This window comes from Oryzias latipes, chromosome 10 (genome assembly GCF_002234675.1).
Source record: "Oryzias latipes chromosome 10, ASM223467v1".
NCBI lineage: Eukaryota > Metazoa > Chordata > Actinopteri > Beloniformes > Adrianichthyidae > Oryzias > Oryzias latipes.
Genome location: NC_019868.2, coordinates 6707905 through 6724672, shown reverse-complemented (window position 1 = coordinate 6724672; position 16768 = coordinate 6707905). Strand labels below are relative to the sequence as shown.

The following is a 16768-nucleotide window of genomic DNA, read 5'->3' as shown; positions in this document are numbered from 1 at the left end:
GTCAAATCCAGAGTTTACAGACTCATCTATTGTTGCTATGGCAATAAAAAAGTTTATTGGTTTAGTTTTACTCTAGAATTACTGTACTCTTAGCTCACTTTGAGCATTTTTTGTGTTGCAATGGCAATGCAAAAAGCTTTTACTTTTAGAACCTTTAAATATCATGGACAAATTCAAGATTCACGTAGGTTTTTCATATTTTGTTTTTGTTCAATCAAGTCTTAGAAGACTTTGTTGAAACATGTTTTGTAACAAAGAAGCATGCATTACGTTTACATGATTAGGGGCTGCACAGTGGCTCACAGCAAGAAGGCCCCCGGTTCAAGTCCTGAGACAGAACATCAGTGGGGAGTTTGCATGTTCTCTCCATGCGTGGGTTTTTCTCCGGGGTCTCCGGCTTCCTCCCACTGTCCAAAAACATGCTCCATACTATAGATCAAGTGGCAACTCTAAATTGTCTGTGAGTGTGAGAATGAATGGGTGTGTGATATGTGGCCCTGCGACAGGGTGTCCCCTGCCTTTGCCTGTAAGTGGCCGGGATAGGCTCCAGCAGCCCCCTTAAGGGACTTAACGGAAGCAGATGAGTGAGTGAATGAATGAATAGAATGTAATGGAGGTTTTCCTTAATTTTGAAGGAAGAAAAGAGGCTTAGAATGCAGCATAGATGCTTTTATTGTACAAATAATTTTGCACACACAGCAGCATTTTGGTTGGTGGACACAACGTGGAATCCCGTTAGGTCAACATGTGCCATTACGCATAAGCTGTTTTGACAAAAATACTTCAAATAAAGAACCATCTGTTAATGCTGAGCTTCACTTTTACTCAGCGTGACTCTGCTGATTCAGATTCAGCCTCTGCATGTTCTTCTCACAGGCTGAGCCAGAAAATATAACCGTACATCAGACTAACTACTAAAATCCACTGCATATTCTACAAAACACACTTGGAACACATGGACACTATAGCAAATAGCAGGGCTTTCTCTGTACAATATAGCATAGAAAAGGAACATGATGATTTAATGCATTTTGAAGTAAAAAACAGTTTACATCACATCACTGTTACTGTGAGCCCCTTATTGGCAAAAAAGATACATGCAGATTGATACAGCAGCACACAAAATACGATAATTTGAAGAGGCCTTTTGAGAGCTGACATTAAAATAAAGCGTGCAGCTGATTTAGACTCATTTGCCTGATCCTCTATCCACTCACAAAACACTTGTCTGCTTTTCTTTTATGTTAATTGAGGTGTTTTTTCCAAGTTAACATGTAAGTTGTGAATTGTGCTGACTTTTACATTTTGGAGATAAATTTTGGGCTCTTCTGTGGGCTTATTTTGGTCAGCCATAGCTGTCCTATAGCCATGGTGCAGCAGCACCAACTGTGTAGTGAGGCTGTCAAACTAAAGAGTTTTTGGTTCAGCGTTGTGACTATCAGACACATCAGATGTCTGTTTGAAGCCTGAATTACAGATAAGCATCACAAAGCTGGCAACATCTTTGGAAAAACACTCAATCTAATAACTACAGTCAAAGGAAATGTGCTTATAAGAAGACATCCAACATCACCGTGACCTAAAGCCTTGTCACACAGCCACTACTTACATGTTGTGCATATTACAGGGATGAAGATTGATCATATGTGAATATATGCGAAAAAATTAAGAAAACGTTGTGGTCTTTATTTGAAATTTTCAAAGTTGTATCACAAATTAACCACATTATAACCACAGCATGAATAAAACCCACAAAAGAACACGTAAATTATTGTTAATAACAATTAAAGCACAGTTTATATGCAAGTCATTAGTGATTTGTGTGTCAATTATGTAATTTGATTTTTGCCACATGTAGGCCCTATATAAGTTGTACAACAGTGGTAAATCTGTGAAAAGTCTGTTAGAAGTACATTGTGGAAAGCAGCAAATTTGCGTAAAGATCTCGCAAATATCACACACAATTGCGTAAGATTAAATAATAATTGTGTATAAACTACATAGAATACGCGTAAACTGCGTAATTCTCAACCAACCAAAAAATTTTGAACAGCTTAAAATGGAATTCACGTAAAAAAAAAACCTTGACGAATGACCAACGCAAGAAACACTAATGAATTACGTCTATCACGCATGTATCATAAAATAACTAAATTTCATACGTGGAAAATGTGCAAAATGTACGTCGTGGCTGAGCGACATGGCCTTTAGTTTCCTTTTCCTCAAAACAAACAGCTTTAGGTTAATGTATGACTTGTCGTCAGCATCATAAATATAAAGTGGTAGCTGCACATCAACAAGAGCAAACTGATGTCCAATAGTATTTTACTCAAATTCCTTAAGAACTTGTTTCTGTGCTACTCACCTTTTTGAACACGTGAATGTAGAGACCATTCCCCAAAATCCTTTTTATTCCATCACCCCAAAACCCTATAAAGACTAATACTGGCTGGAAATATGTACACATGTTGGTTGGTGTTTGTGTGTCTCTGGGCTGAAAGGGTCACTGCATCACACACATGGAGCTGCGAGGGGGGTTGACTGTCCTCGCCACTGTGTCCTGACTGTAGTTGACGATATCTGCCTTCACCACACGCTGTAGAGGTGAAAAAAAAAATGTAAATGAAAAAGTTTTAGCATTGCTTCATTTAACCTAAAGGAAGCTCCACCCCCTCATCTCCATCCCGAATACTTCTGTAAATCAGTGGTCCCCAACCTTTTCTCAGACCACAGACCAGTTTATTGTCAGGCAATATTTTCACTGACCGGCCTTTGCGAGGCTTGACACGTGCCTTGACAGGCGTCAAGAATGAGTTTAATGTGGTGGGGAGAATCCACTGGTTTTCCTAAATAAAACTTCCTTCAGAATCCAATTAGAAATAAAACAGTAAATATGTAGCCATGTCTTTTTTTTTCTCTACAGCCTGGTACGGCTCTGCAGGCCAGAGGTTGGGGACCAGTGCTGTAGACCATGTGTAAATAAGATGCTCCTTATGATAAATAAGTTAATCCGCATGGCTCTATCTGTCATTCCTGTAAATATGAAGGTAAAAAAACAAAAAGGAAAGAAAGCAGTGCTGGCCAAAAGTAATAAAGTCTGAAAACACACATTAAGCTCAAACTAAACAGCTCCTTGGCAGGGATTTAGTATCAACTAGGAAGATCTTTGTAGGAATTTTTATGCTAAGCAACCCGGTATTTGGACACTCACGGTGTCCTGAAAAACTGCTCAAAGATGTCATGCAGAACCAAGACTGAATACAATCATCTGAATCTCCATTAAAAGATGATTTTGACTCTTATGATTAGGACGCTACAGAAGACAGGTCAGGTACACTTACGTTTGGTTTTCTATTCAACTGTTCTAGAGCTGACACCTCTATAGGACTGGGGTCACACCACTATCACAGTTCCCATTTACTACAACTACAACAATCTACACGGTGAATTTTGAGACATACTTCCAACTACTGAACCAAGCATATCTTGCTTTGCTGAGAATTGTCCTGTCTAATTGGTCCTTCATCATGCGGGTAGTCCACCAGCTCAGCCTTCACTATTCTCTGACCACCAGACAGCAGAGGACAGAAAAGATACAAAAAAAAGATAATTATGGAAAAGATGGAAAACAAGGGTAGATACAAAGAATGGACAACAAGGTTGCGTACAGACAGAAGATGAAAAATGATTTTGAGAAACTGTCAAAGGTCAAAAGAAAATGAAACAGAAGATAAATGGACTCTACTTTTTACCCCAAGAATCTTCCCAATAAGCTGAGAAAAAGTTATGCATCTTTGAGATAAGGCCAGAGTTCTTTTCTATGCTTGTCAGTAAAATCTAAAATACATTTTTAAATATAAATAACTATTTGTTCAAGTTCTAACATGACATTTAAAAATATTTACTAGGATAAACTTCCATGTTAGCAGAAAACAGAAATTAACAGCATTTCAGGAAATATCCATGACTGTGTTGTTTGGTTCAAAGGTAACATTTCAGAATAAGTAAAAGTCCTTCTCCTCACAGCCACTGGAGAGCAGCCTGCGTGATGGAACACCAAGCTCTGGTTGGATGTGATTAACGAGCTGCCGAAGCCCGGTGTCGGAGTCACTGAGTGATCCGCGGCCTCGCTATCTGATCCAGCAGACAGAGGACCATGACGGAGAGGGCTGCCAGGCAGATATAGTGCTGTCGGAGGTTGTGACCCTTGTGTTCGACTCTCTACATTTGACAGTTGATAATGAGGCTTTACTGGTCCTTAGGCTAAACCATGACCTCATCTTTAGATAACAAGAAAAAAAAATCTAACTCTGTTGTTGTTTAGTTTTGTTTAGTTCTAACATTATTCTTATACATAACATTACTATACTATAACATTATTATTATAAATAAGTCACTGCATAATGTGTATTTCTGGGTTTATGTTATTCTGTTTAGCATAAAAACGTTTTAGGAAAAATAGGATTTATTTTTTACTCAAAGAAACAAACACAAAAATACAGTTTCACTGCACTAATTACAGATTTATTGTTTAGAAATGCTAACTGTTAACCTCGACTCATAGCACAAACCAAAATTTATCACAAATTTTGAAGGGGACCTGGCTGCAGACAAGATGGTGCGCAGACATTATTAGCCAGAAATGTACATTTTACACAATTTCCCAATTGTAGCACCTTTTATTAAAACTTTTTCATGTGAATAAACGTTTCAGTGTGCGACATGAGCTGGAAACGAGGCAGAAACGCTAATTGTTTTATTCCTTTAAAACAGGATATTAACAAGTGTTCAAATCCGTAAAACTGAATGTAAACTCTGAACTTTAGGTCCAGTGTTCACATTCCTTTAACAGCCGTAACCTTTCAACCCTTAACACGATCAACGTGAATCAGCCTTTTCTGTGGCGAATAAAAGCAGCTTTGCCCCGATATACAACACTTTATATGCATATCAGTAAAAAAAGCTGCTTTACAGTGTTGCTTACATTTCTCTGCCGTTCAGCTGATTGACGTTGATCGCGTAAGGAGCTACGGTCAGAGCAAAACCGGCTTTGACTGAGACATGTATGTTTTTGGGCCAAAAAAGGAGTATTTTCCGATCGAAATGGGGAGGGGGGACAGAACATGAGCTTCTGGTTCTGGATTTCCGGTTCTGGCTACTGATGTCTGGGCGCCATGTTGTTGTCTGCAACCAGGTCCTTTTAAAACCTTTTCACAATTAGACCTTTTTTCTTGACTTAATTCCAAATCTTTCTGGAAAAATGATTTATTTCCCAGTGCAAACTAGAGATTTACATGACCTAGTTTGTATACACAGGGATGTCACATACTTATGTAACCGCCAAAAAATACATTTTGTATCGTCTAATGTTTATCTTTTTGCTGCTCTGTCTTAACCTTTTCCTGGAGGTGCAAACAGGATCCAGCTTCCATTTCCGCTTGATTACTTTGGATTAAAACACTTTGCAGCACTGATAGAGCTATCAGAGGTGTTGATGAAGAAGAAAGTAGATGGACAGCCCCATTAGTCTGCGCTTCGTTTTAGTTAGCCAGCAGCCAGGGTGGTGACCGCAATGGGTCTTGAGAATTTGGCCAGTCATTTCCCTACATGCTCTCCCTTCTCTGGAGGTTGTGACCTCTCTGTAGCCCTCCAGGATCATCAGCCACTAGCCAGCCACTGTGGCTCCAGGCGCACATATCAGACACAGGATTAATGCTTCTGGGGGAGGTGACCCTGTAAATCCTACAGCTGCCACAACTGGGCACATTGGTCTGACTGGCAAAGTTTTCGGCCAAGGCTTGTCTAAGAAGGTTGGGAGATAAACCAAATAAATCAGTCATTCAATCCTCTAACCTCCTCACCCTTAAAACTGTCTACCTTTGACCTGCGGCTTCACGCATTAATGTGGTCAATGTGGTTCTATTTACCAATGGGCAGCGGAAGCGGCAGGTATACCACCACAGCAGGCAGATGCAACAGATGCAACAGACTCCTGTTTAGACAGCAACAAGTCCTTTACAGTGTGTGGTAACCTCCAATGACCTAACACACTCCCGCTGACCTCACGTAAGTTCAAGAATGGCAGAAGACAGAGAAGAGTCCCTAGAGGAGTTATCCCAAACAAACTGAAACATTTAACAGTTGACTTTGTTTAAGCCATTTGGGGCAAATATGCTACAAACAGGTTATGTTTCAGGGAAAACTGCATTGATTCTTGGCTCACCTGAGACTGCTCTATTTCTGCTTTGTTCAGTTTTATACCAAGAATCTCAGCAGCCACTCTCTGGAAACAAAGGTAGACCTGGAGACACAAGAAAAGCAAAACCATTAAAAATGAGTTGAAGCCGTTTGATTTTGGATGTTATTTAGCAAATCAAATGACACAAACCGAATCTCCCGTCTTGGCTGATACAAACTGACTCAAGAGGCCGTTTTCTTGGCAGAAGCGCTGGTGTTTGTCAGCCTTCACCGTCCTTATGTGCTCCAGGTCGACTGTGGACAAAACACACTGTCTGAGGAGAGAAAACTTACAGAAGATGGATTTATTCTGTGGCTACACAGTACTCTTGCTTGGTTAACTGTCCTGTATTAGAACATAAACAAAAAAGAAAACTGTTTACACTCGAGTTAAGATGGAAGAAGTCTGCCAAGCTTTCTGGGATGGGTGTGCATGCGGGCATGTGAAAACAAAGCATATTTCAAGTTTTATGCTGCTTCATATGATATCAGATGCAGAATACTGATGCTTGCTTTGTTTTTGTTTGATTTTTCTTATGACTGGGGCTTAAGAGCCCCACCTGTTAGCGTTACACTTAGAAGGGACACATTCTTGGGTGTAAGACTAGAATAGTTGTACTCAGAGGCCATAAACCTTGACTTGACCCGAAACAGACAAACCAGCCCAGCCGTAGAAAAAAAACATATTTGAAGTAAAAACATTCCATGAACGACCAAAGATTTGAGGAGAACAGAGAACTTGGACAAAATTGAACTGTTTGATTTATAAAAGCACCAGGTTTTTAAAGAGGCAGTATGCACCCAAGGTATGGGGCTATCACCTTCATGCTGATTAAGTGTGTCGACACAATGACAGTGCCTTCCTTTATTGGCTTTTGTCATGATGTCCCTGTGCATTCGACTCCTGTGAAGTGATACTTTGAGCTTGGCTTCTCTCCTTCCTCACCATGGGGTCACTCTAGGGTCGCTAAGGAAGGTCACCTGGGGGTCTTGTTGCTGAAAGCAATAGCTTCATTCTTTATTTCTGGCTTTGTGCGTGAAGGTGGCCACGCCCGGTCTCCGGTGCATACATGTCTGTGTTCGCTGGAGGAGGTCAGCCTACTGTAAGGTGTTGTATTACTCTTGCTCCCCTCGAGTTTTTAGTCTTTGTGTGAGCCTTCATAGAGGTTGTCAAGGATTTACTCCGTTCTCATGCCCCTTAGCATGTGCCTCTGTGCGTGAGTGTGTGTGTGCGTGTGTCTGTGTGTGTGTGCATGATGGAGGTGGGAGAAAGCCAATGACTTTCAGAGAAGGTGTGTAAACACTCCAATAATCTTATAAATTATTCAAATACAACCCAAACTGCTAAATGCCAAAACAAAAACACAGTGAATGACTCAATTTGGCAAACATGGTTTTTTATTATCATCCCATGGGACATAAACACAAATCTCTTTAAGAAACATCAGACACTATTACAACTACTTTATGTCCAAGCCAGACTGTCATGTCTGTGCCTATACATAAACAGAGCTGTCTCATAGGCGTCAGCACGTTATTAATTTCCATCATTAACCAAGGAGGTGCCCAGCATGCTACTAGAAGTAAACACTGCTAATCCTTTGGATCCTGCACACTTGGCAAAGGTTATCAATCATGTGTCACAATCAGATTAACAAACATTAACATTGTGACTGGAGGGCTGAAAGAGATGCATTATTGTAAGACAAGACACAAAGGAGTGATATTCTGAGTCCAGATTGTGGTACACCATAAGAAAAGTCCATAAAGTGTTAAATGTTCTACTCTTGTCTAGTTTAAGCTTAACCAAACTAGAAAGCCCTCTGCAATGTGTTTCTAATTCAGCAAATAAAAGCCACACTCCAAATTCAAAGTCAGCGGAAAACCTGCCTGACATCAGGAGCAACTTTTAGCCCTAAAGTGCCTCCAACCGCCTTGCTATATCTACGTCTCGGCTTGTTTTTAGAGAAACTATATGAACGACACATTCTAGAGTAAAATTCCAAATGGTGGAACGTGTTTGCAAAGAATACATTCTCGTATTTGAAAAAGCAATGTTTTCAAATCGCACATGTCTAATTTCCAACGGAAACATTTACAATTTTTCTGTATCATTTAGTAATACAAGCACATGTCATTTTTTAAAATGTAGGGAAAAACATCTAATTCGGAAGAGGTTAACCAATTTGAATTTAATGTGTTGTATCAAACATTTCATGAAATCTTCTATTCAAAAGTGGAATGTCTTGAACTCTTTAATACCGGAGCTTTACCTACAGTGAGAACATTCTTTCAACTATCCTAACTCTACAACCACTTACACAATTAATGTAATTCCAGCTGATTCTAAAGCGGAAAAAAGCAGCCATGGGCTGATATAGAACACTTTACAGTGGTGGAGTGCTTATGTAATTGATGTAAATCAGCTGATTTTGTCACAGAGAAAAACAGCTTAGCACCGATATACAACACATTAGTAACATAAAGTGTTTCATAATGGCACAAAGCCGGTGTGAATAGCCACCTTTCTCCTCGTCAGATTCACTGTGAATGTGTGAACGGTCAAAGAGTCAAGGTATGTCAAAGAGTGTGTGTATTTTAGGTGTTTCATGGCAACATCTCTGGTGTTAAAGGGTTAAAAAAGTTATCATTGTTTCAGAATATTATGATTGACAGTAAATATTTTTTCTGATGTTCAATGGAGTATGAAGCCGTCATCCATCATCGTCCACATTTCTAAAGCCTATTTGGAACCACTTATCATCTTCAACAACCTGAGCAGAAATGTCCAGAATTTCCTTTCATTAGACAGCTTCTAAGGCAACAGCCGTATAAGGGTATGACCAAAGTGTTCTAAGGTCAACCCAGACATCTAATCTTTCTTACAACTCCTGGTCACTTCCAGGCAATATTTGTCCAGAAAACTTACAGGAGACAGGAGACTTCTGGCAAGTACACTGACTGGATTTCCAAAGCAACTATAGAGTTTAGACTCTAAATGCTATTTCCACACTCTTTTAGTCAAGGTATCAACTACTCAATTTCTTAAAAACAAATACAGGAAAATCATAAGATTATTTTTTTAAATAACTTCATTCTTATATCTTTATATAGTTGGTCTTTTTTTTCACATTTGGTATCAAGCCTAGAATTAAAACAGCCAATAAACCAATTGACAGATAGCTGTTTAACGACAGCAGGCTCTCCCAGGCACAAAAGTATATTTATTTTGTGTAAAACTTAGACTTCTTTATGTTCTTTAAACAGTTTTATGTCTCAATTACAATAAATCAACAAAACACTAAACCTAAAGGAGGCTGCAGTCCTGTTATTATTTTTACATCCAAGTAGTGGATGTCTAACTTTTATTTATGCTTTATTTAAAGCTTCTGTTTATGTAAAATTATCAAGCTGTTTTATGTAAAGATTGTAAAATGCAAGAAATCGGTTTTGTTGTGCTTTTAATAGTTGCCCTGTTTTAATGTGGACGAGTTCACTTTTTAAACACAAAAGAATTCTTCAGCCTGTGACATTTGTCTGTGTAAACCAAATAAAAGCCTAATCCCAAAGTTTTAGTCTTTTGCTCCATTTCTCTCACTAATGTATCCATTTCTACTTATCAGGTAAAAGCAATCTTCCTTCAATGATCTGGTTTTCCTCTGTTTCTGTCAAACTGTGCATCAGTATAGCAACCCCTAGGAAGTAACCGCAATATGAAATAAACTGTTTGGGCCTCTGAGCACATAGAGATAGCTGAGGGGATCATTACTCGTCTAGAGAAATGGCTCTCCCTCGCTCTGGTCACCATCAGTGCTCATTTAAAAGCTCTGTCTATCATTAAGCTGAACCAGACAGCAGTTGGGAGATTGATATCTTGTGAATAAACTGGGATTTTACTGTAAATAATTGGTGTGCTATTGTGGCAACATGTTAAATTGAGCCACAACCAGATAAGAGGAAACTATGGATGTAAAAAACATCCTTTCTTGTGGAAAGAATAATTTCATCTTCATATTTGATACTTCAGATTCTAGATAGATGTCAGTCTGTTAGGTAACTGGATTCTCATAAAGTCGTATTTTAACAAAAAAAACAACATAAAAAGATAAATACTGATAAAAATAATCAAAAATCCTGACTCTACAGTGCTGAATATAATGTATAACTGAGAGGACATTAAAGTAGAGTTGACAAAATCACCCATGGTAAATTTTATTAAAACACAAAGCATTCACCTGACTGGATATAACTTATATTTGTCTACAAGGTTTTGAAGGTTTATGTCTGTGCATATGAGTATAACTTGCCTTTTTTCCTGTCTACTCCGTCAGCACCCTGCATTCATGTTCATAATGATCCCGCAAATTTACAGTTCTAGATCAGATCGAAGATTTGGCAACAGCCAATATCCCTTCAGAGTACAGAGAACATGGAGTTGGCGCTGCACGATATGAGGAAAAGGATACTGCGTTGACGATATGACTTACAACACATGAACAGATGGCAAAGAAAAACACTGCAACAGTTTTATTTAGATAAAAGTCACTATAACTGAAATTGTACTCCACATGACCCAGAACTAGTCAAATGCAAATAAGGCTATATTTGATTCGCTAAAAACTTAAAGTTACCATGAGATTGTTTTATCGTGTGTGTAAACACTTAAGGTAACCATTCATCGGAATTTATGTCAACTTTTGTTTTATGTGTAACGCACAGGCTGATATTGCGATAACAGGATATTTTGGTACCTTCCAAGTACTGTGACAAAAATGACATAATAAAGTGTGACAAAGGGCAGACTGTAAAAGCCACATTGCACACCACATTTTTAGTATTTGACTGTCACATCCCGCCAAGGTAAAAAACATCAGATTAATGGCCCCATTTCTCACACTGAGCTGAAATCCAACACAAGTGTGTGTAATACTCAGTAGACTTTTTAAAAGCAGGCTTTGATGGCAGAGACACCTGCTTACTGTTCTGCTCGGCTGACGGGTCGGGACCACTTGGAACAGTTTGTCCAGCAACAACAGCCAGAGAACAGGCTTGGCACAACAGAATTAATTGCTGGCAGCCTAACTTAAAACTAAACAGCAGTGGATGTCTTAGGGAGTATAAACAACAAAGGTGGAAAATGTGAATTGTGTCTAATGTGATTGTGTTGTAATAATGGCTGACCGTGTTTGCTTAGTGGGAAGCCGGGGGCTCTGAGGAGTCATATTCCATTAAGCAAAAAATAATAGGTTTGAGCTTAATCAATCCCAGGGGGGAAAAACTATCACTACCTCACGCAGTGACTTTAAGTCTCAGATACGCCGTTTTGGCTCTGTTTCCCTAAAATGGCGACCATAATCAATTTATATTATTAAAAATCAATCCAGCTCCTTATGAAATTACTTTCAAGTCTCCGGACAAATTCTTCTTTCTGTCTGTATGCACCACTTACTGCAGTAGGTATAAAACATATCCAAAACTCATATTATAAAGTAAATCCCAGCAGTTGCTTTAAGGGTTAAAGTCCCAATCTGATCATCTTTTGGATCTATTTTCAGTGTTCCCAGTGGTCTTCTAATTATGATTATGCTGTTTCTGAAGAGCGGCAGGAGTTCTATGTCGTGGGCCTGGAGTCAGACTGCTGCCCCGCTTCCCAACATCCTTTTACTTACACTCTCTCCCGCTAGCCTACAGTCCCTCACACACCCCAACCTAACATTACCGCTGCAACAAAAATGGCAAGCAATATTGGAGCTATCCAGCCGTACAGCTTTGAGCCAGATGCCAGTTCAGACGAGGGAAAGGAAGATGCACATGGATCTATTTCTCTGCAAGTGGATGTATCAGAATGGAGCGGAGCAGGGAGCTTGTGGCCCTCCGATTGTAGCACCTACATCACAGCTACAAGCATTTTCAAATGGCTTTTTTTTTCGTCTCCTTATCATTGAATAAAAAATATTCAAAAATGCTATTTGACTTAATTTTTTTATTTTGTACATGTCCTCCATCATTAGAAAATGCTACAAGAACATGTTAAAACGCCAAAAAACACCATTTTCATTGGAGTAGGTCTTTAAGTGGTAAAAAACAACAACAAAACACATTCCATTGTACATAAACAGGCAGAATGCCTCAAGAATCTGTGGAATTGGGTCTGGATTTTCTCTGCAGTCGCTGATCACACATGAAGCCCGACAGCAGAGTCAAAGAAAAGATTGAAAAAAATGAGAAAAAGAGGATATAAAACAAAAATTATGCTGCCAAATTTGAACTGTTTTTGTTTACAGCACTATCTGCTGTCCCTGATAGGAATATTTTTTTTAATATTTTGTTTTATCCATGGTATGAACATGTACTTGTTTAGCAGCACTCAGGTTAAAAAAAGTAGAAGTTCTAAAACAGGGTTTCTCTTATCTAGTCCTCCAGCCTGAATCTCACCTGATTCAGCTCAACACCAAGCTCGGCAAAGGCCCGATCGCTTTATTAAAGACAAGTGTTTGGACAAGGAAAAACAAAAATGCAGAAGAGTGGTCTATCCTCTGAAAAATTATTTTCCTACATTTGCATAAAGCATCCTATATTTGGGAGTTATCGGATAATAGTAACAGTCAGATCTGAAATGTTACCATGCTATAAAAAACATTGAAACTCTTTTGGCGCATGCTAGCACAGAGTAACTTTGGATACAAGTTTTCTCCTATGTTTTTAACTGATCTCATTAAAAATAATGTAATGATGTTTATTATCTTGAACGTGTGTTAATGACGGAGCTGTGTGACCTGCAGATTAGACTACAAGTTGCCCCTGCTCTTTGTTTTTATGCATTTAGATTTATTTTGGCATCACAATAATTATCTGCACAGTCAGTGGGGACAGAACCTTATACTGCAAAAAATAAGTCAAAAATTCTGACCCCATTGGCAGATTTTTTTTAAATACGGGGGGGAAATATGCCAAGGGGGAAAAAAACAATTGGTCTTACCAAGAATTCTCATTTTAGAAAAATAATTTTAGTCCCTATGACATGTGCACTCAAATTGGGATTATTTTAAAACTGAAAAACGTTCTTGATAAGAGTATTGTTCCTGCAAGGAAAAAAAATAAGACAATTTTTAATCTTTCCTTTTTTAAGATTCACTTTTTGCAGTGTAGCAGTTAATGAAAAGTTACTCAAATACAGCCTTTAGTCAAAAATTTTCTACTTTACAACTTTGGAGGAAAAAAGCAATTAAACACAAATACAAACCGCATCTTTTTTTCACAACCATAAATAGCATCTAAGTTTTCCCAAAAGAGTCAGGTAGTAAGAAATTAAGTTTGAAGGTGAGCAGCAGTTTGGTTCTCCATAAACTTTTTCTTTTTTTACAAGATACAGGGAAACCACTGCCTGTTAAAAGATTGTAATAAATTATTCTGTAAGCGGTGTGATTGAATTAGACATTAAATTAACTTTAACAGCACAAATGGCTAATAAAAGAAAATGACCAGTGGAGTTTATGAGGAGCATTTAAAATCTTGAATCCAAATGGTTTACATGACTCAAAGGGGGCTTTAAAGCAGTGGCTTCAGAACGAGCGGAGCATTATTATTCCGAACATGTTCTGAACACTGTACATGCAGCATAATTACTTTAAACAAACAATAATTAGTTTCAAAGCGTTGCTGGTTTGCCTCCTCATATTTTTCCAACGCTATTTTAGAACTAGGCAGTTGGTTAAGATTTAAAAAGCTGAATATTTTATTACACCTGAACAGTGTGGACATTGTTTACAGTGTGCCACAGCCATCCATCCACTCATTTTCTATACCAACTTCACTGGCTGCAGTCATCTGGAGAGGGGTGGGGCTACAGTCTGGACAGGTTGATAGTCAATCTTAAAGCGTGAAGAAGAAAAAAAAAAAACCACACTTTCAGCCACTCCTATACACAATTTAAAATCACTAATTAGAATGTGGAAGGAAGTGACTTAGGAAACCCGACAGGCACAAGTAAAACAAACTAGACGCACACAACCCTGATCCTTAAATTTGTTTAACAAGTCTTAACAATAGAAAAACATCCACCTGCAAAACTAAATGATCATTTATCAACAACTCTGTACAGTAAACCTTGAAGCAAAATTATTAGCATTCATCATCAGCATACTGAACTTTGAGAGTGACTTTATAATATTATCTTGGTTTTTTGTGAGTGAGCACAGACAGATGAAGTGCTGTTAGTAAGCCTGGTGTTGTCAAGGTGAGCGGGGCCCGTGCAGAAGTCCTTGGGGGGTTCCTGACAGATACAGAGCACTCTTTGTGCAAGGGCGCCCCTGCCCTGGTGGCCTGCGAGGGGCCGGGATCGTCAGGGGACTCGCTTTCCACCAGGTCAGAAGTGTTCTGTCGACAGCTCATTGATCACAGCTCATCTTGTCATTTGATCGCCCCTTGTGAAACGACGTGCAGACACCGTCACACGCGCAGACACACACACATTCAAACAGAGCCATGAATTCACACTTTAAAACATAATCGGATACTCTGCAGCCGCTAGTGAAACACTGTGGTCTTCCTCTATTTGGGAACGTAAAAGACGGGTGTCCAGTGGTAGCTCTGAAGGCAGGGAGCGAGCTGGAGCACCAGGCTGTCACTGGCATAGTAAAACATGAGGCCAAGGGCCTTGCAGGCTGGGTTAAAGGGCTCCTAGGACTCATGAAAAGTTAACAAAAAGTCCAGTTCTGAGCCGACCGCACAAGACGCTGCCTGGACTTTCACTGGCCATGTCCTCCTGGCTCTCCTGTTGCTGTTAAACTAAGTGGACTTTTATGGTAGAGCAGTAATAGTTACCTCTGTGAGCCTGCAGCTTAACGATAATAATTCAACAGACCAGGGGTGAGTCTTCACAATTACATGCTGTATATCAGTGTTAATCTATTTGGACCAGCAAACGTGTTCTTGCTGGACTCATGTCCTGCTCACATGAGTTCAAACCTGAAGTAGACTATAAGGATGTCATGTATTTCTCTATAAAAGTATCTACTGCACAAACACCTGGACAAAAGAACTGTTGATACTTCACATACATTTATAATGTATGCCACATCCACATCAACAAGTTATTTACCCTGTCCTGTGTCAGCATGGCCCCTTCCCGGAATTCCTCCATGTCAATGTTGTGGAGCAGCAAAGGCATAAAGTAGAGCCTGAGTGTGATGAGGGTTCCAGGCTGCGCTCTGGTCAGGTGGCTGAGCTGTGCTGTGCAACTGAAATGGCCCGTGACTTACCACACAAGAAGGTATTTGAAGACTGATCATCTACTGCGTGTGCACCAATATTTGCTTTATAGATGTTTCAGAAGGCTAGAGAATCGAGAGATTTGAGGGCAGAGTCCACAGTTGGGTCAAAAGTTGTAACGATTAAATCCCTTCATAGAAATAGAGCTGCCAGATTCTCTTTGGTTCTATGTGGGTAGAAAATTGAAGAGATCAAAAGCAATAACAGCAATAATAAATAACATGTTCCTGATTGATGGTAAGTGCACACACCCACAGTTGGGCTTTTACACTGCCCAGCCAACCACGGCGTATTAAAGTTTATGTCTTTATTCATCTCTCTGTAACTTGTAACTTGAGTCTCCATTTCTCATTTTTTCCAGACATACAGACAGAAAGCAGGCTAAAGCCAATGTGGTTATGGAGACAATTTGATACAGACATCTAGTCTGAACCTTTACCTTAAATAAAACATGAAGGGAAACGAGAAAGATTGGATTTGGTGTAAACTGTAAACATTCCAGGTCTCTATCCAACCATGCACCGTGCCTTACTGGCCTTATATTCTGTATATATAATGTTTTACAGCGTTGAACCTGTGGTCTTGCTACCCACAGTGCAAAACAGACACTGCTGACGTGTTCATCCCTCCTATCTGAGTAGGGGTGAGGGTGCCGGGTAAGAGTACTGGGCTTTTGTCCCACCACATGTCTATTGTGGCTAAACCTTTCCCTTGGGGGCAATTAGGAGCTTTTAGTTTGTTGTAAGAGGACCTAAGTACGAGCGGGTTGAGCCAGGAAAAACATTTTTGAGCTAAACCAAAAACAGAAGCACATTGAGCTGCTCTGCACTTCTGAGCATCTCTATTAAGAAATGTGCAGACCTACACTGAACAGGCAGGAACTGTGGCAGCTTTACAGGGGTAGAGAGGTGACAGGGTTGAGAGAGGTGGGGAGGGAGCAACTTCAACTCCACCCAGGGCCAAGTAAGAAGGGCAAACAACTCAAGACCGGTTTTTGTTGTCGGGCAAGGACACGGTTCGTGACAAACCTGGAGATAAGGTATCTTTGTGAATATATTTCATTTGAACTTTCACACGGCTGGATGGAAATCAGGAGGGAAAGAGAGAAGAGGAAAGGGTGAGGGTCTACGGCGAGATCTGCCGTAGTGAGCACAAAGCAAACATGTGCATGTTGTTTAACACCACAGGGAAACAGAGTCAATGAAAGGGTGTAACTAAAAAAAAGTTTCAATGAGGCTGGGAATCATTTCAGAAGGTTCAA

General features: G+C 39.6%; 1 protein-coding gene across 2 annotated transcripts in view; it reads right to left on the bottom strand.

The window, feature by feature from the left end:
• Positions 1 to 654: 654 nt before the first annotated feature.
• The window catches only part of rab28 (RAB28, member RAS oncogene family), a 37833-nt gene continuing 21719 nt past the window's right edge, over positions 655 to 16768 (bottom strand). The window contains exons 5-8 of one of the 2 annotated variants that reach the window (XM_020706408.2): positions 6389 to 6492; positions 6224 to 6301; positions 3462 to 3563; positions 2508 to 2596 (exon numbers count right to left, since the gene is read on the bottom strand). In XM_020706408.2, the coding sequence (XP_020562067.1) occupies positions 3468 to 3563; positions 6224 to 6301; positions 6389 to 6492 (278 nt within the window). In that variant the 3' untranslated portion in view covers positions 2508 to 2596; positions 3462 to 3467. Of the gene's footprint in view, positions 2597 to 3461; positions 3564 to 6223; positions 6302 to 6388; positions 6493 to 16768 lie in introns of both variants that reach the window. The other variant, XM_004073026.4, reaches the window with a different exon arrangement.